At 44.9% G+C, this 24,302-nt stretch overlaps 1 protein-coding gene across 1 annotated transcript in view; it reads left to right on the forward strand.

The window, feature by feature from the left end:
• The window catches only part of MCAM (melanoma cell adhesion molecule), a 279,907-nt gene that overhangs the window by 123,373 nt on the left and 132,232 nt on the right, over window positions 1–24,302 (forward strand). The window contains exons 3-4 of the mRNA XM_088443798.1: window positions 4,582–4,792; window positions 10,735–10,802. Of these exons, the coding sequence (XP_088299924.1) occupies window positions 4,582–4,792; window positions 10,735–10,802 (279 nt within the window). The remainder of the gene's footprint in view (window positions 1–4,581; window positions 4,793–10,734; window positions 10,803–24,302) is intronic.

Raw genomic sequence — 24,302 nt, forward strand, 5'->3', positions numbered from 1 at the left:
GTTGCGTTCTGCGCATGCATATGCATCGCAGGGCATGTGCGCGAACTAGCAATTGCGATGAGAACTGCGTTTGCAGAGGCTACTCAGACCCAGAGCAGCTGTGATTGACAGAAAGTGCCGCTTGTGGGTGGTGACAAGAGGGTGGTTGGGCGAACGCAGGCGTGGCAGTGCTTTTCAATGCCGTTGCACGGGCGTACTTAAATTGGCGTGGCCAAAAACAGTTGTAGCTCTGATAGCGTGCGTGGCTGTTAGCAATTTCTGAGTAAGATCAGGGCTTGTGCAAGTGTGAATATGGGTCCGATGTTACTCAATGTTACCGATTGTTTCGGTGTGTTGCCCTAGCATACGCATGTGAGTGGAAGTGGGTGTCCTTATTTCTAGCTGCGTTCACAATGTGAATGCAAACATTTATATAGCCCCGCTGATATTAGCAACTGCAGTGCGTGCGTTTAAGCAGAATTGCGATCCGTAGTAAATCAGGCCCTTTGTACCTGGACAAACTATGTTGCAATGCATGGCATGTGGGGTAAATACTGCCTGCATTTGCATGTAGCCCACAAATACTAGGAATTGGTATGTAATGCCGGCTGTCGGGATGCCTCCTGTCAGAATAACTATAACTAACTCTACCTTCTTGTAGCCTAACCCTCCCCGTTAGTGCCTAAACCTACCCCCCCCAATAGTGCCTAACCCTAACCCCCCCCCAGTGATGCCTAAGCCTAACCCCCCCTAGGGATGCCTAACCCTAGCCTCCCCCCCAAAAAAACCTAACACTAACCCCACTATGCTACCTAAACATAACCCTCTCCCCCGCCTGCTAACAGCTAAGATGCCCCAAACTTACCTGGTTCGGGATGGCGTCTGTCTGTGTTCTGGCGTCGGGATTAAGATAGACGTCGGTATTTCGACGCCTATCTTAAGTCCCATGTCGGACTTCCAGCGTTGGGATTCAGACCGGCAGCATCCCGTGCGCCGGTCTGCTAACTGCATCCCCAAATACTGCACAGCTTTATTTTTACACTTCAATTTAGAATTGAGTTTGGACACACTCCTCCCATATCTAAATCTCTCTGCACATTTTAAATCTGCCCCACCTGCAGTGCAGCAGGGTTTTACCAAGATGCAGAGTTACCTGTTATATCTTACCCTATTCCCAAAGCTGATCGTCACGAGGGCGTTGCCACTCAAAATGGGGTCATGTCACCCCTGCTTCTCCTTCCCTTACTTACCCCCTGCACCACTCATAAACTTTACCCCTTTTTAACCCTGCATTTTTCCTGGTGAGGCACACAGGGGTGGAGGGGTACACAGAGGTGGGGAAAAACACACAGAGGTAGTGTTTTACACAGAGGAGGTGAGGGACATGGGGACAGTGAAGGAGGACAGCACACAAAGGGAGGCAGTGAGGGAGGACAGCACTCCCAGGGGGACAGGGTGGGAGGACAGCACACCCAGGGGGACAGGGTGGGAGGACAGGGCACATGGGGACAGGAAGGGAGGACAGCACACCCAGGGGGACAGGGTGGGAGGACAGCACACCCAGGGGGACAGGGTGGGAGGACAGGGCACAGGGTGACAGGGAGGGAGGACAGCACACCCAGGGGGACAGGGTGGGAGGACAGTGCACACAGGGGGACAGGGTGGGAGGACAGTGCACACAGGGGGACAGGGAGGGCTGACAGAGCACACAGGGACAGGGTGGGAGGACAGCGCACACAGGGAGACAGGATGGGAGGACAGCGCACACAGGGGGACAGGGTAGGAGGACAGCGCACACAGGGGGACAGGGAGGGAGGACAGCACACACAGGGGGACAGGGAGGGAGGACAGCACACACAGGGGGACAGTGAGGGAGGACAGCACACACAGGGGGACAGGGTGGGAGGACAGAGCACACAGGGACAGGGTGGGAGGACAGGGCACACAGGGGGACAGGATGGGAGGACAGGGCACACAGGGGGACAGGGTGGGAGGACAGCACACACAGGGGGACAGGGAGGGAGGACAGCACACACAGGGGGACAGTGAGGGAGGACAGCGCACACAGGGGGACAGAGAGGGAGGACAGCGCACACAGGGGGACAGGGTGGGAGGACAGCGCACACAGTGGGGAAGAGAGGGAGGACAGGGCACACAGGGGGACAGGGAGGGAGGACAGGGCACACAGGGGGACAGTGAGGGAGGACAGCACACACAGGGGGACAGGGAGGGAGGACAGCACACACAGGGGGACAGTGAGGGAGGACAGCACACACAGGGGGACAGGGTGGGAGGACAGAGCACACAGGGACAGGGTGGGAGGACAGGGCACACAGGGGGACAGGATGGGAGGACAGGGCACACAGGGGGACAGGGTGGGAGGACAGCACACACAGGGGGACAGGGAGGGAGGACAGCACACACAGGGGGACAGTGAGGGAGGACAGCGCACACAGGGGGACAGAGAGGGAGGACAGCGCACACAGGGGGACAGGGTGGGAGGACAGCGCACACAGTGGGGAAGAGAGGGAGGACAGGGCACACAGGGGGACAGGGAGGGAGGACAGGGCACACAGGGGGACAGTGAGGGAGGACAGCACACACAGGGGGACAGGGAGGGAGGACAGCACACACAGGAGGACAGGGAGGGAGGACAGCACACACAGGGGGACAGGGAGGGAGGACAGCACACACAGGGGGACAGGGTGGGAGGACAGCGCACACAGTGGGGCAGAGAGGAAGGACAGGGCACATTGGGACAGAGAGGGAGGACAGTATACACATGGGGACATGGAGGGAGGACAGTGCACACAGGGGGACAGTGAGGGAGGACAGCGCACACAGGGGGACAGTGAGGGAGAACAGCGCACACAGGGGGACAGTGAGGGAGGACAGCGCACACAGGGGGACAGTGAGGGAGGACAGCACACACAGGGGGACAGGGAGGGAGGACAGCGCACCCAGGGGGACAGGGAGGGAGGACAGCGCACACAGGGGGACAGGGAGGGAGGACAGCGCACACAGGGGGACAGTGAGGGAGGACAGCGCACACAGGGGGACAGTGAGGGAGGATAGAGCACACAGGGGGACAGAGAGGGAGAACAGCACAGCACCCCTGGCCTCATTATGCACCCCTCATCCAGCACAGCACCCCTGACCTCACTATGCACAGCACCCCCCATCCAGCACAGCACCCTTGGCCTCATTAATAATGCACCCCTTTGACAGCACAGTCAGCACCCCTCGTTCAGCAAAGCACCCCTGGCCTCATTAATTAAGCACCCCTTTCCCAACACAGTCCCACCCAGCATCTCTCAGTCATCCAACACAGTCAGCAATCCTGGCCAGGCTGGCCTATGCACCTTTTTCTCAGCACAGTTAGCACCCCGGTAGCACCTCTCAGTCATCCAGCAGCACCCTTTTCCCAGGTGAGAGCTCAGCTGACTTAATTAGTTAGAAAGACTCCCTCTCTCAGGGCCAGGGAGGCAGTTGCGGTTGCTCCTGCTTGTGTTTTCAGCTCCTGGACCGTCCCTGCTGGATTTGGTGGGTGCTGGGCGGCTGATGGAGGCGGAGCCTTGAGGTGTGACTCACGACTTACTCTGCAAAGGTCCACTGGAGAAGTGGCTGTGGCTGGGCATGCTGCGCCCTCGGCCGTTTTACTTATAGCCAGATTGAGCTTTTGCACATGCGGAGAAGCTCATTTTGACCGCTGCGCAATAGGAGCTCAGCTCTGATTGTGGTTGCCTGTAGTTGCCACGCCTGTCACTATGCCCCAGCCGTGGAATGCCCCTAAGGTATTCCAGATGCCTTAGGCATTTGCCTAGAATGCTTATGCCAAGGGCCGGCTCTGCTTAGAAATTATGCGCCTGATTCAGTAAGGATAGCAACTGCGATTGCAATAGCGTTTACTCAAGCAGTTCAACTGCGATTGTATGCTAATCCATTGTGATCGCTGTGCCACCGCAGCACATCATAAGGGCGCCCACTTTACAGTACACACATCCATAATGTTTAAAAGGACTGCAAAACCATCGGTACAATTGAGTACCATCGCAGCTTCACGTACACTTGCACAAGGTCAGACCTTACTCAGAAATTGCTAACCTCAGTGCAGGCTATGAGTCCTCAGGCTGTGTATGGCATTGCAGAGGATAATTTATGCACGCCCCTGCAACGGCGTTCGAACGCACTGGCATGGCTGCGTTTCCCGACCACCCCCGTCACCTCCCACAAACGGTACTTCCTGTCAATCACTCTGCGTAGTAACTGCGATCGCAGTCATTCGCAGTGGCCGGTTCACGCACATGCTCTGCAATGCATACGCATGTGCAGTACACAACAATCGGACGATTGGGTGCGTATTAGCAATTGCAATCCACGGCCCTATGTTTTAACTCAGTAGAGAAATAAAGCTCTTTGTAAAAAGTAACTTGTAGCTATTTCCTTTACTAAGAAAAGCTGAATGAGTAAAAAAAACAATTGGGTGTACAATCCATTTGATCTTGAAGCATGGTATTTGACTTATGTTTTCTCATTCAATGTGAGAGGCTGGATTTTTGATGACTTATAATGGAGTTAATGGTTACTATTTCCTAATCATAGGACAATAAAGGGCATCATCACAAGATTTATACTACTGGATCCAAAGGAGAATTCAGGGAAGAATCTGAACTGAAAAGCCGTATCAGTTTGGAAAACAATTCTACATTGGTGATTAATGATGTTCAAGTTCAGGATGAGAAACTGTTCATCTGTCATGTTGAGGATCAGGATGGTAACATTAAGGAAAGCATTATAGAACTGAGAGTTTACAGTGAGTACTAAGTATGAGCTACAAAGCATAAATTATTTTGTTTATATGTGTGAAGATAGATTAGATGTAATCTGAATATGATCATTGACAGTGAATACATTTGTACATATATATTCATGCCTGTAAGTACATTTCTATTTTTCTATCTCATATTTGACAGGAAAATATAAATATGGGGTAAAAGTTCCATAATTTTCAATTGTCTCTATTTATCCCAAAATTTGAAGTGAGCACAAATAGAATTTAATTAACTTGATAGAATTTAATTAACTTGAAGCATTGATTAATAAAATGAACAATATTTTTTTTCCTTTTTTTGACTATGCAAATAAAGAACATAGCTATAGCCTTATAGTATATAAAATAGATACAATCTATTAGTAAGAAATATTCAAAGTATCTCAAGTCATAAACTGTATATAAACATAGTAAGGTTCATTTAAATGTAAGGATAAAATAAACAAAACCACCAAATTGAAAACGAAAGCCAGATAGAGCATGGGTCCCATGTAGTATTTAAGAGCGGTGGTATTAATAATGTCTTAAATTACAGCTACAGTATTCCAGGTATCCCCCAAATCTAAGCTTTGAATAGGTGAAAGATTTTTCTTCTGTGTTTTAGGAGTTTATTTAGTCTGCAGAACTTTTTAGCTCATCTTGCTGTGATTCACAAGAAAAACATTGTTAATCAACAATTTATCGGTATCCCCAAAAATTCCTCCGCCTCTATACTCTTCACCCTCACATCATCACTTGGTCTCTCTTAATGGACCTCATCCCCTTCCCATATGAGTGGACACTCACTTGATCTGGTCTTCAGTCACCACTGTGATATCTTTGATCATAACGATTCACCATTCCCTCTCCCTGACCATCACCTTTTCTCTTTTAACTTGTCCCTCACCCCTCCACCACTGCACCCCAAGACTGCCACTACTAAGACTACTGACACCATATCTTTAACACCCTGCATCACTCAATTTTCTCCCCTATTATCTTTCTCTCTCCTGCCCTGAAATAGCCATTTCCCTTTACAATATCTCCTTTACTTCTGCTTTTGACTCTGTTGTTCCAGCATTCACCACTCAACCTCGCAGATTCACACCTCGCTCGAAATGTACCAGTTACCTGCAAAAGTGCTCACGAACCACTGAGTAACAGTGGTCTGTGGAGGAAACTGAGCTCCTATGCAGATTTCCTCCATTTAATTTATGTTCTCAACCTACAGTACTGACCTATCTCCCCCTAAAGTCATATTTCAAGAACCTTATCTCCTCCCAGTCCTCATCGTCTCTTCAACACTTTCAACTCCCTCCTTTGCCCCCTTCCTCACTCTTTGCCCTTGGCTTTGCCACCCATTTATCTTCTAAAATTGACTCCATACGTAAGAACATCAACATCAATAGAACCTCAGCACCCCACCTCTCCTTACCTAGATCACATCTCCCTATCCATCTTACCAACTCTGACATCTTTCTTCCCTGTATCTGTAGATTAAGTCATGGCCATAATCTGGTCCTCCCCCCTTGATACTGTCCCCTCCCACCTCCTCCACTAAATCTCTCTTGTTGTCTGTTCCAATCTTGCCTATTTCTTCAATCTCCCCCTCACATCAGGCACTGTCCCTTCAGCATTCAAGCATGCCCTCGCCTCCCTTGATCTCCAACTATGGACCCATCTCTATCCTCCCATTTGCCTCCACACTCCTTGAGCAGATTGTCTACAACCACCTTACCGACTTTCTTTGCTCCTACTCCCTGATTGACCCATTTTAGTCTGGCTTCTGTCATTTCCACTCCACCGAAACTGCCCTCATGAAAGTCAGCAATGACCTCCTTGCTGTCAAATCCAAGAGCTACTACTCTTCTGCTCATTCTTCTTGACTTCTTTGTTGCTTTTGACACTGTGGACCACCCTCTCCTCCTGCAAGTCCTACACTCCCTCAGTCTGCGTGGTACTGCCCTCTCATTGCTGTCCTCCTACCTTTCAGGCTACTCTCTTTCTCCGTCTCCTCTCATGTCTCCACTTCCCACCCACTTCCACTAATAGTAGTTGTCCCCCAAGGTTCTGTTCTGGGACCTATTCTCCCTTTATGTTCCTTTCTATGTGAGCTCATCAGCTCTTATGGCCTCCAATATCATCTCTATGTTGATGACACTCATATCTACCTCTTCTCCCCTGATCCCTCCCCCTCTCTTCTCTCTCATATCTCCAACTGTCTATCTGCTATTTCTTCCTGGATGTCCCAGTGCTATCTTAAATTGAACAAGTCTAAGTCTGAACTGATCACCTTCTTTCCCTCCCTCCCCCCCTCCCTCAATTGTATTATCTATTGGCAACAGAACCATCTCCTCTAGCCCCTAAGTGTGCTGTCTTAGAGTTAACCTTGACTCCTCCCTCTCCTTAAAACCACACATTTACTACCTTTCGCAATCCTGCCATTTCCATTTCTCACCCTTGAGGCAACTAAGATCTCCATCCACTCACTGGTCATCTTGAGATTTGAGATTGGACTACTGTAACCTCCTCCTATCAGGTCTCTTTTACTCCCACCTCTCTCCGCTACAATCGGTCCTCAATGCTCCTGCTCAGCTCATCTTCCTCTCCAAATGTATTACGTCTGCCTCCCCTCTGCTGCAAGCCCTGCACTGGCTTACCTTCCCCTTCAGAACCCAATTCAAGCTGCTCGCACTCACTTACAAAGCCCTCACCCAATCCTCTCCTATTTACATTTCTGACTTTACTATATCTCCCGTCACACTCCCACTCACCCACTTAACTCCACAAATGCATTCTGTCTCTTCTGCAAACTGATTACTTCCTCTCACTCACGCCACCAAGATTTTGCCCTAACTCTGGAATTCTCTCCCTCTCCCTATCAGACTCTCCATCTCTCTACTAAACTTCAAATGGACTTTCAAAACCCACTTCATCAAAGCCATCCAGTTCTCATCCTAATCCACTGCTTCCTCACTGTGTATCGCTTCTGTGTCACCCCTCTCTGTCCCCTTTAGAATATAAGCTCTCATTAGCAGGGCCCTCTTACCTCATGTGCTTATCCTTTTCCTCACATACTCCCTACAATGGCGCCTAACCCTTGGTTGCTACCGTCCTGCTGCTTGTTTGAGTGTTATGATCGCGGATGCAGCAATGTTTATAAACCATGTCCTTGTCCTGCATTGTTTTGTACTGTAAGTGATTTGTTTTTTTGTTTTGCTTATTAGTAAGGCACTGTGAAACCCTTGTGGTGCCATAAAAATAAAGGATAATAATAATAATTGCTCCTCTGCTGGGGCAATGCTTGTAATTAGCTGCTGGCCCAGCAAATATGAAAAACTTTTAAAACCTTTACTTGCACCCCTAATACAAGCAGCAAAAGTTGACACTATTGGGTTGTGTCACAGCAGTGTTACTGCACATGTATGACCTTAGGTCACACTTGCACATTGTGAGAGCCAAAGGAGACGGAGGGATCAAGATGGTTCCCTCTTCACACTTCAGGAGCTCTATTCATGGATATGGGGACTGCATTGTACTTAAAGAGGAGAAATAGAAATCCTTTGGTTGCATTGGTTGTATGCAATAAAGATTAAAGTGAAAAATTGTGAAATTGATAAATAGTGACTGGCATGTTTAAAACATATGTATCATTTAAAAGTGCGACAAGTGTCCACTAACAGTAGTATCAACATTGCAATAGACAAGATAAATAGGAATAAATAATTAAAAAGTATATGCTTATCTGAATTGGAAATGAAAAATAGTTCATGAGGTAAGAAATAGGAGCTTCCAACACGTTTCAAAAAAGACTTGTCACTGTGACACCACAGTTCCCATTCTAATGCTTAACTGGGAGGGGAGGCAATCGGGAAGCCGACTGCCTAAATACCGGCAGCCGGCTTCCCGACTGTCTTATCCCGGCATGGGTGAAATGCCGGGCGTCTAGATATAGACACCCACATTTCCCGGACTCTACCTATTTTGGATTTCATCAACTATGTGGTTATAGCACTATTTGACTATCATTTAATTTTTCTTAATTTATTTATTCTTCTATTTATTTTTTGTGAGCTTTACTCTTGATTTTTTATTTTTCTTACCTATGTTCAATTATATTGTGCTAAATGATGTATTTATTTCATGTAATGCGTGTTTTTTATCTCAATAGATGTTTTACCTAATATAATATCTGTTCCAATCTATCATTAAATAATTATTTACTTTTAACTTTATCTATTTTTGCCAGCGCGATTTATAAATATTTTTGCTCCTAAATACTTACTATACCCTAATACTAAAATGTTCACAATATACAATTTATAATATTATAATAAGATATCTAATAAATACATAAAAATCAATATCAAACCTCCCAATGGTTCCATTTGTAGGTGTTGGTGATTCTTTCTTATCGACATAGTATTGGAAAACTTCACACGTTGGATAATCCATGGACTATAAATCATATTGTGCAAATTTATGTGCTCTGGGATGTTATATACACTATTGGGATTTTCTCATATTCTGTTTCGACTGGAGATCAAGAAACACAATTGGAACTATTGGGAAGTAAAGCATTTGTTTTTTTATTTATTAGTGGTCTTATTGTGAGCATTTTAGTTCCAAGGTAAACACTTGTTTTTTGTACAAAAGAGAACTGCAGAAAACCCTGCGGGTTCTTCTGCCTACAGCAGTATCTTTTCCATATTAAACATGTCTCAGGGTAGTCCATGTCAACGAAGTCTAAGATGCACACATGGCATATGTACAGATACAGTAACAAGGGAAATGTAGACAATAGAGATTTGTCCTCATACACCGGGCATCTTTACACTATACAGCACGACTGAGATTCTTTGAAAGGAGTAGCGTACTGTATTTTCTTTACATTTTTCTTCTTAGTTGCATCGCAGACACAGCAAGAAGCCACTCACAGTGTACTAGAGACGCTAGACTGTGACATTACTGCACAGGAATTGGTTTTACACACATACAAAGTGGCAGATACAGCACAATGGAATGGCCTGAGAAAAAAACGCTGCTACTCTCTTCTGAGCTCATTTTACACAGATACAGACTCAGTCGCACGCAGATGAACAAATGTCCCCCTCCCCAGTGGTCAGTGTATGCTAGTAATTCAGTTCTGTCACTCCCAGATTTTTTATTTATGCAAATAAGCAGCTGGGCGCAGCCAAGTTGCATGGGACCTGGCTCGTCAAGATGGGCTATTTGGTATACCTGAAGCCACAGTAAAAAGGACACATCTGTACACAGAAGAATGAGTTAGAGAAATCTATGGGCAGAGAAAACAGCAACCAAACCAAAGCCACAGATTAAGAATTCATCCAAAGACATTTCTGTTCACTTTGGCCACAGTATGCCAGCTCCACTTGCTCCACATGCCGGCCACACCCTAGGGTAGCTCATAGGTCATACCTTCTCCACCACATATACTGGTAGGAAGGGTGACATTTCCTCAACGCTTCTTGTTCTGTATTACTTTTATGGATGCAATATTACATTTTGGCATAGTTGTTAGCATTATTGTCTCATATCATTGAGGTCATGAGTTCAATTCCTATCCAAGGCCCTAGACAGGTGGAGTTTGTATTATTTCCCTGTGTTTGCTTGGCTTTCCTTCAGGAACTCCGGTTTCCTCCCACAGTACAAAACCATACTTTTAGACTAATTAGCTTCTGAATAAAATTAACCCTAAAATGTATGTGTGTCCATGTGATAGGGGATATAGGTTATAAGCTCTACTGGGACAAGTACTGATGGGAATGACTGGAATCTTTTCTCTGTAAAATGCTGCATAATATTTGTGTGCTACATAAATAATTGTTAATAAATAATTTATTTGTGTAAATATGTATGTTATGTAAACTACAGGAGGTTATCAATACAGTTCATGTCACATTCTGCTCTTTTTCTCTGTTTAGAGGCTCCAGGAGAACCAGAAATTGTAATGAAAGACTCTGGAATATCAGTGACAGAAAATGCTGCTGAGGTAAACATGAAAAAGGAAACAGTTTTTGATAAAGATAAAAATGAATTAAGAATGCCAGGAAAATAACAAGAGAAATATGACAGCAGTGTATTTTGAAATTGTTTCACAGCTGAATGTTATTTTATTACTTTAATGTTTTTTATACGTATGGTAGCGCTTGTCAATTGCAATAGTACTTATACAGCTACAGCTTACAATTGGTGCATTTATGAAAGCTGTTGCACATGATAAATGCAGACAATTAGAATGTGTGAGCTTTGTTTCATATGTACTTGCCAACTCTTCTATAATGTCTGGGGGAGTCCTGAATTTTCAAGGGGCTCTCCCAAACCCCAAAAGAGTGAGCCAGTCTTCCTCGTGCCGCTCACTTCCCGAGTGAGGTGGGCAGCCTGGCGGTTTGATGATGCGATCATGGCAATGCCTCCACTGTAAAATGCCTGAATCACTGCTTTGAACAGCAAGAAGGTGGAGCCATGATGCTGTGCCCCCATCCATTGGAGATGATTGCCCCTTTTGGGGTCTCCTGGAGGAGGATTTTTAAAAGTCGGCAAGTATGGTTTCATATACGTAGGAGCATTTGACACCACTGTCCTTCTGCATCAGGTTCACAATAATATTGTTGTGGGGACAGATATTTTCATTTTATAACTCTTAGGGCTCTATTTAATAATTATTCTAATTGCCAATGGCATATTTCTATTATAACTGCATCTCACTGTGATAATTATTAATATGCCGGTATTTAAATGACTAACCTTTCTAGTGAGGTTCAGCACTGTGTTGATCCTCTGCAGCATCCTCTGCTGTGATGACAGGTTGCTGACTAATGTGCATGCCCAGAAGCAGTCTTTGCTTCAACCCGCTTCAATCCAGCAGGGACTCAGTAAAGCATGGAAGGCTGAAGCAAGAAAGGCTTTGCTGGTTCTCCATTGCCACTTGCCCCTTACACCCCTCTAACCACCATTTCACTGCCAGACACTGTGTGAACGGAACATAGCTGTACAGGAAACATTGGTGGTAAGGTGAGCAGTATGCACCGGTAATCTCTTCTTTTCTCTTTGTGACAGAGAGGCAAACCCTTCCTTTTAGTAATTGACAACTTTGTTTTTATTTGTACATGGAATTCATTTTATTTGACTATATTCCTGCAAAACGAATTTCATTTTGTTACAGGAAAAGAGTCGTAAATACAATTCACATTAAACGTATACTAGCCATTAGGGATGGCCATCGACTGTTAACCCCAATATGACCCACAAAGCTCCGCCTAAATTTTGATTGGCCCACTGGCTGGCAAGGTGGTTGATATATATATGGGAATGTGTATGGAACAGCACCAGTAAAGCAAATACCCAAATTGATTATCTGTGAATATCCTGTGATAAAACCGCAGTCCCCAGTCCCCAATAATATGGGTGTCAGTTTAAATCTATAAGAATATAGCATTGGCAGTATGCAATAAAGATTTGAGTGCAAATAGTGAAATTGATAAATGGTGACTGGCGTGTTTTAAACATTTATATGTATAATTTAAAAGTGTAACAAGTGTCCACTAACAGTAGTATCAACATTGCAAAAGACAAGATAAATAGGAATAAATTATTAAAAAGTATATCCTAATCTGAACTGGAAATTAAAAATAGTTCATGTGGCAAGAAATTGCAGCCTCAACGCGTTTCATCCGATCAGGTCTTCATCAAGGGGAATATATATGTATATCAGTGGCAAATGCAGGATTTCTAGAGGGGGGTTTCCAAATGCTTGATTTTAGAGCGAGTGTGGCCAGTCCATGAAGATGGTATAATTAGCACTTATCCAGCTTTAAAGTGCACCATACAAAGTATATTGTGTTGCATAATTCCAGCATATACAGGACCAGCGATCACAGTAAGCCATTATATACGGCAGTAGGTCCATCCTGTCTGAGCAGAATATTTTTTTCAGATGTGGGCACCATTCCAGAGCATTGGTGCAAGTCCGAGAGTCTGGGGTAGCAGCAGAAGAACCTAGCACTGCCCTGGACATATATGTACCTATTGGTCTCCTTATGTACTGGGTAGTCTATTATTATACAGTATTAATAATTAACCCTATTGATGGTCTATAGCAGTGCACCCCTAACAGTGCATGTTTTCCACATCTCCTACTTGGTGCACAGGTGTATTTATTACTGGCTGACACATTAAAAGATCCACAGGTGTTGCTAATCATTTCATTTGTGATACTGAGAAGATCTTGCAGCACTAGTAGCATTGTATTATATTACTATTCCTATTGTGGCTATGGTGTGTGCTGGGGACGGCGGTTTCCAGGCAGACGGAACCCCCCCTGCGTTTGCCTATATATATATATATATATATATATATATATACATACTGTATAGTGAAAGGATGGCACTCAGGGTCTCAACAGCACTTCTCATAAATAACAGGCGCAGCCAGGATATATAGTCAACGTTTCAGAGCGTTGGCTCTTTTATCAAGACATGCAGTACAAAGAACAAAAAGAGACATAAATACCTGTGTATCCACCCAGTGAGATTCAAGTTCCCGCCCCTGCCACACACACTGGAGTCCTGGTGACATCATCAGTAAGCGACGACACCTGGGATCCAGCAGAGAGGTGTGGTTAGGGCTGTGCATACCATTACCATGGTGACAAAAGAAACTATATAAAAAACTGATATATTAGGATGGTTGAGCTGCCGCGAATAGTGATGGCAGGACTGCATTGTGAGTGGAGTCCTTAATAAAACTAATATCTAGTGAAAATTACAATTTAGGATGTAAATGAGCTTACATCATAGTTAGAGCATATTTTTAGAGGCTGAACCAACAAAACTACAAAATCAAAACACAAAACGGATGACTTAGGCCTCTCTACAAGAAAAGTACTTGTGTCTGCATGCCAAGTTACATCTGCTAGGCCTTTCCAAAAAGAAGTAGAACAGTATACATTAAGCAAACATTGGCTGGCTATTACACATTGCCTGAAGTCTGTGATTGCAGATTTAGGGTATAAAACCAGATGTACAACAGCAAATGATGACCAGAGAAACTGTGGAAAGGACAGTGGCATTTCCTAAAAAATATGTGCACCAGGCAGCACTGGGAATGATGGTTAGGGACAATTGTGCAGTGAAAATAAAGAAATTGGTCTGAAAATGGAACCCACTATTTGTAACGTCACCATACCCAGTCACATAATTACTAGCGATAGGGGCATTGCATCTTGTGCAGTCCTCTACAGATCACAATGTGCTGTAGAAGCCGTACAAGGACCTCTGCATGCTAGTAACAATAACATGTCAAATGTCTTCACTTGTGTTGTTGTAGCATTGAAAAATGCTAACACAGTGCCAATGACTACCAGAGGGTCATGAAAACTAACAAGGGGGTAGTATGATGACATGAGTAGATTAAATGTAGATTAAGTGACAGGGGGTAAGTTGCACAGGTAAGTGGCAGGGCTTAGATGTGTTGACTGTAGCTAGCAGTAGTAAGAGAGGGCAGGGCAGGCATAGCTAGTAACAGCCACAAGGGTCTGTATAAGGGTCTGTGATGGTGTAACTGAGAGAGTAGGAAATAGGAGCTGTGACTTAACATTAGGGGGAGGAATAGAATTCAAAATATAGAGCGCTTGTAAATGTGTTAAAATGTGTGAGCGCAATATCTGTGAGGAAAAAAAACGTTGTTATTTATAATATGTTTATATAACTCTTTCGAGTGTATTGAAAGAAGTCCATTAAAGAGAATGGGGTTTCCGATGTAAACCGGCTGTGTCCGCTGTGCTTAGGTGGCAGTAGGTATGAACTGACTAGCTGTCCCTATTTCTGCTTACCTTTGCTGTTCCGTTCAGCTTTTGCCTGCTGGTTCCCATGGTGTCTGTCTCGATCTTCCGCCCGAAGATGACGTCACTCCCGGCTTCAGTCTTGTGGTGCATACACTTCCAACGCATTTCTGGCTTACCACTCTTTGTCAAGGATAGCATCTCAATCATGAATTCTCCTTTTTATGAGTAAAACTTTATTGATTTATTAAAAAATGGAAGTCAGTTAATACAGAAGTTAATCCAAGTCCATTTATTTAAGGTGGTAACCATGTGGTTGAACATGGTACCATACTGATTGATGGTATTGTGCTTCTACATATAAAAAAATATATTTATATGATATGAAAATAATTATATTAAATGTGTATGTATGTATATATTAATAAAAATTACTTATAATTCTATATCAACATTTAATCCTGTAGGTTGTAAAGTTTGCATAAAATAAATCCATTGAGTTTCCTTCTTTTTTAATTCTTGTGAAAGGTCTCCTCTCCAATTTTTAGTAAATTTTTGGATCCCGGTGTATTTTAATTCAGTGGGATTTTTATCGTGAAAATTTGAAAAATGTTTCGAGACACTATTAGTTTGTAGGCCTTTTTTAATATTACAAATGTGCTTTACGACCCTAGTTTTTAATTTCCTCTTTGAGTGTCCTATGTATTGATATCCACATGGACACTGTAATAGATATAAGTCCTCCTGTATCAAAAGAGATTTTGTCTTTTATTTTGTATTTTTTCTTTGTTACGTTTTATTGAAACTTTATGGTAGGCTGTGTAGATGTTTTCTTTGTTATTTTGCAAGGCAGGCAGTTTAGGCAATAGAAGTTACCTTTCTTCTCTGTCTGTGTGTTCTACTTCTTTCACTTGGATATACATTAGCTTCTAACTAGTTCCTGTTTTAAATTTTGTGCTCTCTTGTAAATAATTTTTGGTTTTTCTTGAAGTAAAGTTTTCAACTGTTTGTCTAACTGTAAAACATACCAATGTTTTTTTTCAATATTGATTCTAGTATGTAATGTTGACTGTATTGTGTCACAAAAGCTATGTTGAAATCATCTTGTTTGCGTCTCTGTTTGTATTGAATCATTTTGGTTCTATCATGTAGAACTATTTTTTCTATTTCTTCCCGTAGTTTTATATCATCATAGGCTTTTTGTAGAAATGTTACATTTTTTCACTTTGTTGTAGATATGTTTCATGTTGAGTGCAATTTCTTTTAAGCCGTCTGAATTGACCTCCCGGAATGTTCTGGATCCAATTCTTATGGTGATTACTAAATCTTGAGAGTGTATTATTCCCACTTACTTCTTTTGTGTGTGTTCTTGTATTGATGGTATTGTCGAGGATGAAAGTCCAAGTAAATCACCATTTCTTTATTTGAGGTGGACGTAAATTCTAAACCAAAATTATTAATCTCCAGGTAATTGAAGAAATCCATCAGAGTATTTTCTGGTCTGTCCCATATGAAAAACAAGTTGTCAATATACCGTTTCCAAAAAATGATATTCTGTTTATATGGGTTATATTGCTGAATCTGTTCCTCCTGCCACCTATCCATGAAATGGTTCGCATAGCTAGGAGCGAAGGGTGAACCCATCACGGTTCCTTTGACCTGATTATAGATTGTCCCTTGATTCCAGAAGTAATTTCGGTTTAAGATATATTTGATACAACTCATAATAAAGTTGGTAATGTTGTTTGTTCTGACAAAAAAAATCTGGTCGCTTCATATCCAATGTCATGGGATATACATGTTTAAAATGAATGAACATCAGAGTGTAACTTTCCTTCCATTTAATATTTTCAAGGTTTTGAAGAAAGTTGAGTGTGTCCTTTAAATAACTTTTTTGTTGCTGAACCAAATCTTGTAGAAATTAGTCTACATATTTTGGTAGGTTTGAGGAAAGGAAGCCGATTCCTGAGACAATTGGGCATCCAGTGGGATGGGTGGGATTCTTATGAAGCTTTGGAAGTTGATAGAACGTTGGTATCTTGGGATGTTCAATGTATAATAAATCAAATTCTTTACTATTTAGGATCTTCTTCCTAATCCTTCTAGTCCTGTAGACTCAAATCATAAATAGTAAAGAATTTGAGTTATTATACATCGAACGTTGGTATTTTGGGATGTACAATCAGTCGCACACAGATATACATTGTGATTTAGATGCATTTTCATAAAAAAAAGGCACAAAAAAAATGCCCGGTGCTAACAAAGTCTCAAGGGACCTAGCGCACTGAGAGGGCTGTTTGGTGTGACAACTGCAAAGATGTGTAAGAACACATTTGAATATCATAGTGAGGCGGAATGGGCAATAGGAGGTGATGAAAGAGAGGTATGAGACATGCAATGTACACTAGAGGATGTATGTATATAATGTCAGTGACAGTGGGATAGATGTACTATGCCTTGGTAAGAGATAAAGTGGAGAGAGATAAAGTACCAAACAATCAGCTCCTGTCACATTACAGATTGTGTTTGAAAAATGGCTGTTAGGTGCTGATTGGTTGTTACTATATCTCTCTCCACTTTATCTCTTACCAAAACATAGTACATCTATCCAAGTGTTAGTAAAATAGGTGGTACTAGGTAAGACTCTTTGAATAGACACAACACAGTGTCATGGTATAAATGAGCTATGGCAAGACAGTACTGAGGGAACAAGAAATAAAGGCATTCACCAGGAAAGAGTATATGCAGGGAAGTGGGGATTACTTTACAGTTGCTTAAAACCACCCCCCACCCCCGGCCTTGTCTGTGGCTTGAATACTGACCACAATAGCAGGATAATTCAATGCAATGTTACTAGTGCTGCAGCCACAACATTCAGTACAAGGGATAGAGCTGCTGCATATGCCCCACTAGGCATTCACTTCAGCTTTGTCTCTTATTATTAGCATTTAGTTACAACGTACCACATTATTAACAGAAATACATAGTAACAGTCGAGAGCAAAAACTGATATATTAAAACAAAAACAGTAAAAACACAACCACATACAGTAGTTGCAAATGTGGGAATAATAATGACACTTAACAAATGTGGGAATAATAAATAATAATAATGACCCAAATCAGCTGTGTGAGATACTGGAAAAGAGGAGAGGGTAGAAATGTTAGGAGGGCCTAGCTCACCAAAGCTTACATTCTAAAAGGGAAAGGGAGGGAGTGACAGTACTGGTGAGACATAATAGTCAGCACAGAGGGAGGGAAGGCCAAATTAGGCAGAGATCTGGTAAGCAAGAGTGAATAAGTGAGTTTTGAGGGCACACTTGAAGCAATGGATATTAGGGAAGAGCCTAATAGAATGAGGGAGAGCATCCTATAGATAGTTGGTAGCATGGGAGAAGTCTTGGAAGCTGGAGTGAGAGGTGGTAATCAGGGAGGAGGAAAGGCGGCTGTCACCGGCTGATCAGGAAGGACAAAAGGGAGTGTAAAGGGAAATGAGTATGGAGATGTAGGAGGGAGAAAAGACTTGCAGTCTTGAAAGTTAGATGAAAAATGAGTATGGAGATGTAGGAGGGAGAAAAGACTCACAGCCTGGAAAGTTAGATGAAAAGTTTTGAATGGATGCTGTAGAGTATAGGGAGCCAGTGGAGGTATTGGCAAAGAGGGGAGGCAGAGCAGCATGATAGAAAGATCAGTCTAGCTGCAGCGTTAAGGAGAGTTTGGAGAGAAGAAAGGTGGCTGAGGGGGAACCAACAAGAAGTAGGTTGCAGTAGTCAAATCAAAAGATATTGAGGGAATGGACAAATGTTTTTGTGGCATCAAGGGAGAGGAAGGGTCGAAATGTGGCGATATTCCAGAGATGGAACTGACACAATGTTACTGAATGTGATGAGTGAATGAGAGCTCTGAATCAAGGGTGTCGCCCAGACCTCAGACTTAATGACAGACGAGATGGTGGTGTTGTCGACAGTGAGGGTGAGATGGAGAGGGGAAAAGGCACAAGAAGGATGAAGACAATAAGCTCATTCTTGGACAGTCTGAAAAAAATGTTGGTACATCCAAGAGGAGATTGGGGATAGGCAATTGCGTAAGAGTATGGTAGGGAAGAGTACATGGAAGGACAGATAGAGTTGGGTGTTTTTAGCATAAAGATGGTATTGAAGACCAAAAGAGCTTCTAAGTTCTCCATGTAATGATGTGTAAAGTGAAAAAAGTAGGCGGCCTAGAACTGAGCCTTGAGGCACCTCCTAATGGGAGCGGGAGAAAGGACAAGGAGGAGGAGGGGGTTGTGATTGAAAAGGAATGGTTAGAGAGATAGGAGGAAAACCAAGGGAGGACCGTGTCACTGTATGCTTGTATAGATTACAACACGACTCCTGCAGAGAATGCCTCCAGGACTAAATTCAGATACAAAGAGTCAATGTGGAAACTAGGCAGCACAAGAAATGGGCTGGGGTGGGAGCAGGAGAGAATCCAGGTCCAGAAAAAAGTAGCTTACCAAGCAGATGCAGAACTGACAAAGACAGAGTGCATGCTTGGACTACTACAAGCAGGGAGAAGTAGAAATCCAAGAATGACTGGCAAAAACTGGCAGAAAACTATTAGATTACTGCAGCAGAGCAGGTGACTTCTGGCAGGACAGAAGTTTTAAACGGCAATGCACCAAGGCCCTTATTGTGCTTAAACCAGGGGCAGAACTACCAGCGGTGCAGCTGGTACAGTGCACCGAGGCCCATGGCAGTGAAGGGGCCTGCCATCCGTAGCTGGCTGCATTATCAGCAGTACTGTGATGAGTCAGACTTGCTCATTACAGTACGTCATAGCCGGCTGTGGGCCCTAACGAAGAAGGAGAACATCGCTGCGGTCTGGCCAGAGGAGAGTAGTGGGCGATCTGGCTGGAGGAGGGAGGATAGTGGGCGGTCTGGCCGAAGAAGGACAGCCCCTCCCTTCCTGATGATGCAACTACCAGAGTTGCTACAGTGATCGCCTTCCCACCCTGCAACCAGTCACACTACAGATTAATTTGCTGGAAAAGGCCTAGCATCTTGCCTTCATCTTCTTTTGCTACTCTCAGCAGGCTTTGGAGGCATCATTACATCACACTGCAGTCAGTGTGACGCAGAGCCTGTAGGTGTCCAATTAGAGCAGGGCCTGGCCCATAATACCCACTGTCACCAGGGCTGCCAAGAGAAATCCTGGGCCCCGATACAGCAACTTCCCAGGGCCCCCCCTGGACAGGGTGTGGCCACAGCATTTTAGGGACAGGGCTGCACCTCTTTGGGGTGTGTTTAACATGTGAGAAGCACCCACCCACAGGAGCATGACCTAGCTACCAGCACCTGGGACATAAGTATTCACTATTAGGATCATACCTCCCAACACTGGTGATTCAGCGGTCGGGACATCTGCATGCCGAAGGCGCGCGCGGCCCAAATGGGGGCGTGGTATTATGGCACGCCCCCGTTACAATTGATGTTGTCCTGAGGTCCCAATAAATCACCCTGAAATAGGGTTCACTTTTTGATTGAAAAGACTCTGAGTGCCGCCTTTCTCCATATATTTCTATATATATATATTTATATACAGACATATATTTATACATATATATATATATATATATATATACACGTGTCATTAGGGGCGTGGTCACTGGAAATGGGGGCGTGTCATCATGACACGCCACCCATTTCTCGTCACTCTGGGAACATTCCTCTCCATTCTGTTCCAAATACACCTTTTCTATATGGTGGTTTCTCTGCAACGTAGAACCTCTGAAGAAACTGATCCTCCCTGGGCAGATGTTGTGTTCAGTCAGTATTCACTCTTCATGTTACAGATCACATGGTCCCAGAAAATGCCTGTTTGTGTAAGAATGTAACCATGTCATCATCATACAATAGAAGTTCAACCAGTCTTGTGCCCTGTATCACCTACTGCCCCCTGTATCCCCTCCATCCCCCTGCCCTTTTTTTCTAATACCTATAATTTTTGAAATTACAAATTAATTTGTTAATGTATGCTTTATACAGATATACAGGGGGCGATTCAAATGTTTAGCGTGCCCCCTGCTGGGTGTCTAAACTAATGGGCATCTATCAGAGCAAATAAATTGTTACTCAGATTAGACACCCATTAGTATTTAACGCGCCCAAAATAGGGTTTAGCAGCTGAAAGCAGCTAAATCTCTCTAAAGTTCTTGTTTGGGTGTCTGAAGACCTGATTTGGGTGTCTGAATACCTGGTTTGGGTGTGTGAGGTCCTGGTTTGGGTGTATGAGGTCCTGGTTTGGGTGCCCAAACAACGGACTTTGCACACATCTCTTCTTGCATCTCAGGAGGCTGCGAGAAGAAATATGTCCCCCCCACCCTGCAGCTTTAGGCAGCCAAACAAAGCTACAATTGTATAGACAGCCAGCAGGGGGGCACGCAAAACATTTAAATCGCCCCACAGATTCAAAAATATCTATATAAATTAAACATTAAAAATATTATCTGAAAAAAAAAACCCATAAAATAATAATATAGTGTTGGAAAGGGTTGAGTATGGAATCATGGCGGTCGGGATGCCGGCGGTCAAAATATCGACAGCAGTATCCTCACAGTCAGAACCCCGACACCATTAGGTAGGTCCTTACCCCTAACAATCCCCGGTGCCTGAACATAATCTCCCCCCTAGTGCCTAAAGCTAACCTCCCCCTCCACCCACCCTAAATGTAACCCTCCCCCATGGTGCCTGAACCTAACCTCCCCCCTAGTGCCTAATCCTAACCTCCCCCTCCCCGCACCCTAAACCTAACCCTCCCTCCCCAGTGCCTGAACCTAACCTCCCCACTAGTGCCTAATCCTAACCTCCCCGCACCCTAACCCTCCCTCCCTGGTGCCTAAACCTAACCCTCCTCCCCTTAGTGCCTAACCCTAACATAGTGCATATTCCTAACCATAAACCTAACCCTAACCCCTGGTGCTCCAGATTCTGGAGACAGAGGACCTCATTCAGAGTCGGTCGTTGCGGCCGCACGGTCGTAAGGTAAAAGGGGCCGGATATGCAAATGAAGCGCTCGCAAGTTGCGTAGTTAAGATGGGATGGTTAGCTGGACGAGCGAAGGGAGGATGTGGCCGTAAGACTAAAAATATGCCCCCTTCTCGTTCCCATTACACATCACCTCCGGGCATATAAGGATTAATTGAGACCATCGGGAACCATCAGTGCTGCTCGTAGACCTTAAGGTTGACCATACCCTCTCTTAAGCACTACGATCAAGTCAGTGTAAAAACCTCCCATGTCACATGTGCCATGATACTACTTAGTTAATTATGCACTCCCATAAAACGCCGTTTGCATAGTCAGGCACGCCTGCGTTCGGATCTCCACTCCCCCGTTCACAAGCACTTTCCCCTGTTACCACCCACAAACGCCTCATCCTGTCACTCAAACTAACGACCTGGCCAAGTTGAAGGAGAGAGCAATTTCTGATCGTAATAGCTAGTTTGCGCACGCGCATTGCGAATTTTGCGCATGCGCAGTTTAGCGAACATCGGTGGCGTACGACCGTGCGGCCGCAACAACCGACTCTGAATGAGGTCCAGAGTTCCGACTGCTGTTGGGATTCCAGCGCCGGTTTAAGTTACATAAAAAAAAAGAATTAATAAAAATAGGGGTTCCCGCCATTACAGAGTAATAAATCGCAACAAGCAAAGCACCTCCCACCTTCTGCCCTGCAAAGCTGCAGCCAGAAACATTGCCTTACCTGGGGAAACCAAAGAATTGCTTTGAATCAAACTCTCTGACGTCTGATCCCCTCTGGTGGCTGGGTGAAGTGTCCTCCTCGGGGCCTTGGTGCACAGCTCGTCCTCCATTCCTTTTCACAGAGCAAGCGCGCGGGCACGGCCTGACGTCATGGCGTTCGCACATGACTGTAGGATGCCATTGTTGTAATACAGGGGCGGCGGAGCAAAAGATCCTCCCGGTCAGGCGCGGGCAATGCAGTGCCCGCGGTCACCTGCCTCTATCCCTCCCAATCTCCGCCCGGAGCCTGGAACTGAGAGAGAAAGTCTTGCTGCCCGTGAGGAGCAGTACGTGCTTCAAGAGATTAGTAAGCTGTAAGGGGTGCAGTAAGTGTTGTGACTGGGGGGCAGTGAGTTCTGCAAGGGGCAGTGAGAGCTGCGAGAGGGCAGTGAGCCATGAAGGGGCAGTGACAGCTGCAGGGGGGGGGGAGTCAGTGAGCTGAGAGGGAGTATGATTATGCTAAAAGGTGGTCAGTGTGAAAATGAGGGAACTAAAATCGTAGAAAAGTATACAGTGCTAATAAAAATATTTTTAATTGCTATATTGAAGTGGGTCAAACATGTTATGATGAGTGCAGATCAGACAAACAGTTTTTGAATAGACACATTAGAATGCAGCTAGTTTTATATGGGCCATCTTCTGAGTCTTCTACATAGTGTAGTCTTATGTGTGTCTTGATGCAAGCAGTATTATGCACATTATATTAGATCTTTAGTGGCATCAATTAGCTCAACATCTGGCAGGTTTGTGCTCGCTGTTATCTCAGGAGATTACAAATGTAATTTGTGTTGCAGTTATTACAGTGGAGTCATGATGGGGGTGCCAGCCACAACTGGGTGTGACCCCCAGAAGGGGTGACAGCAAAATGCCGGCTCATCTACAGTGACAGGAGCAGAGTGCTGCAGTCTGACATTCTCCTGCAGCACCCGGCTCTTTCATAGAAGAGTAGCAGACAGTGCAGTCTGCACAGTCTCTGGGGGCAGCCCATCATCTCCGGCAATACTGGGATGCCCCGGAGTGACCTCATTGGGATCCCTGCAAGGCCACACCCCTTTTCAGATGCGGACGTGCATCTCCGGTGCACAGGGACAGTCAGGGTGCGTATCGGTTGTCACTAGACCCGGTGACGCCTATATGTGTCACATGTAGATCCTGATTCAGACCCGCTCGTGAGCGCACAGCGCTCGCAAGCGGCTCGATGTTTGGCCTCTGTGCATGCGCTGCGTCCAGCGTGCGCATGCGTGAGCCCCGCCGAGCGACTGAACTTCAGTTGCTACGGGGCTCGCTACAAGACGGGGCGGCTGTCAATGGTGAGTGACAGCTCGCCCCGTTTTGTAGGCTGATAGGGGGGGTGGCTACACAAACGCAGGCGTTCCCTTAGGAACGCTGGGCGTTTGTGGGAGGACCTACTGACATCACTACTGACCCCTGATATTCAGACAGCGCTTGTTCTCGGATCCCCGTTCCTTCCTATGGGAAGGAGTTCCAGGGCTGCGAAGAGGGATCCGAGCGGATAACTCCGCCGCCACCTCACTACCTCCCCAGAGGTTTTGTGCTTGCATGACCCGAGGTCACACATGTGTAGCTGGGAAGATGAGAACAGGTAAGTAATGCAACTACTTCTGTAGCTGCGAAACTAGCTACTGGGACAACTGCTTTTCTGACAGCTGTCCCCTCACCGGAAATGATAAATTGCTTCAGTGTCACGTTCCATTGGATACTTAACTATCCCTCGCAGCGAATTCAATACTTCATCATCTGAGGCCATATGGCATTTCCTCCCTGGTTGTGGGGAGAAAACAGCAAAGAGGGGTGGAGTTGGAGAGAGGGGATGGGGGAGAGAGAGTGAAGGGCCAGAGATTAGGAAATGTTCTTCCTGATAGAGGAAGTGAAGACAGAGGCAAAGTCAGAGGTGGACAGGTAAGGGGGGA

The sequence above is a fragment of the Taudactylus pleione genome, unplaced genomic scaffold, assembly GCF_031769625.1.
Source record: "Taudactylus pleione unplaced genomic scaffold, aTauple2 ptg000334l, whole genome shotgun sequence".
Taxonomy (NCBI): Eukaryota; Metazoa; Chordata; class Amphibia; order Anura; family Myobatrachidae; genus Taudactylus; species Taudactylus pleione.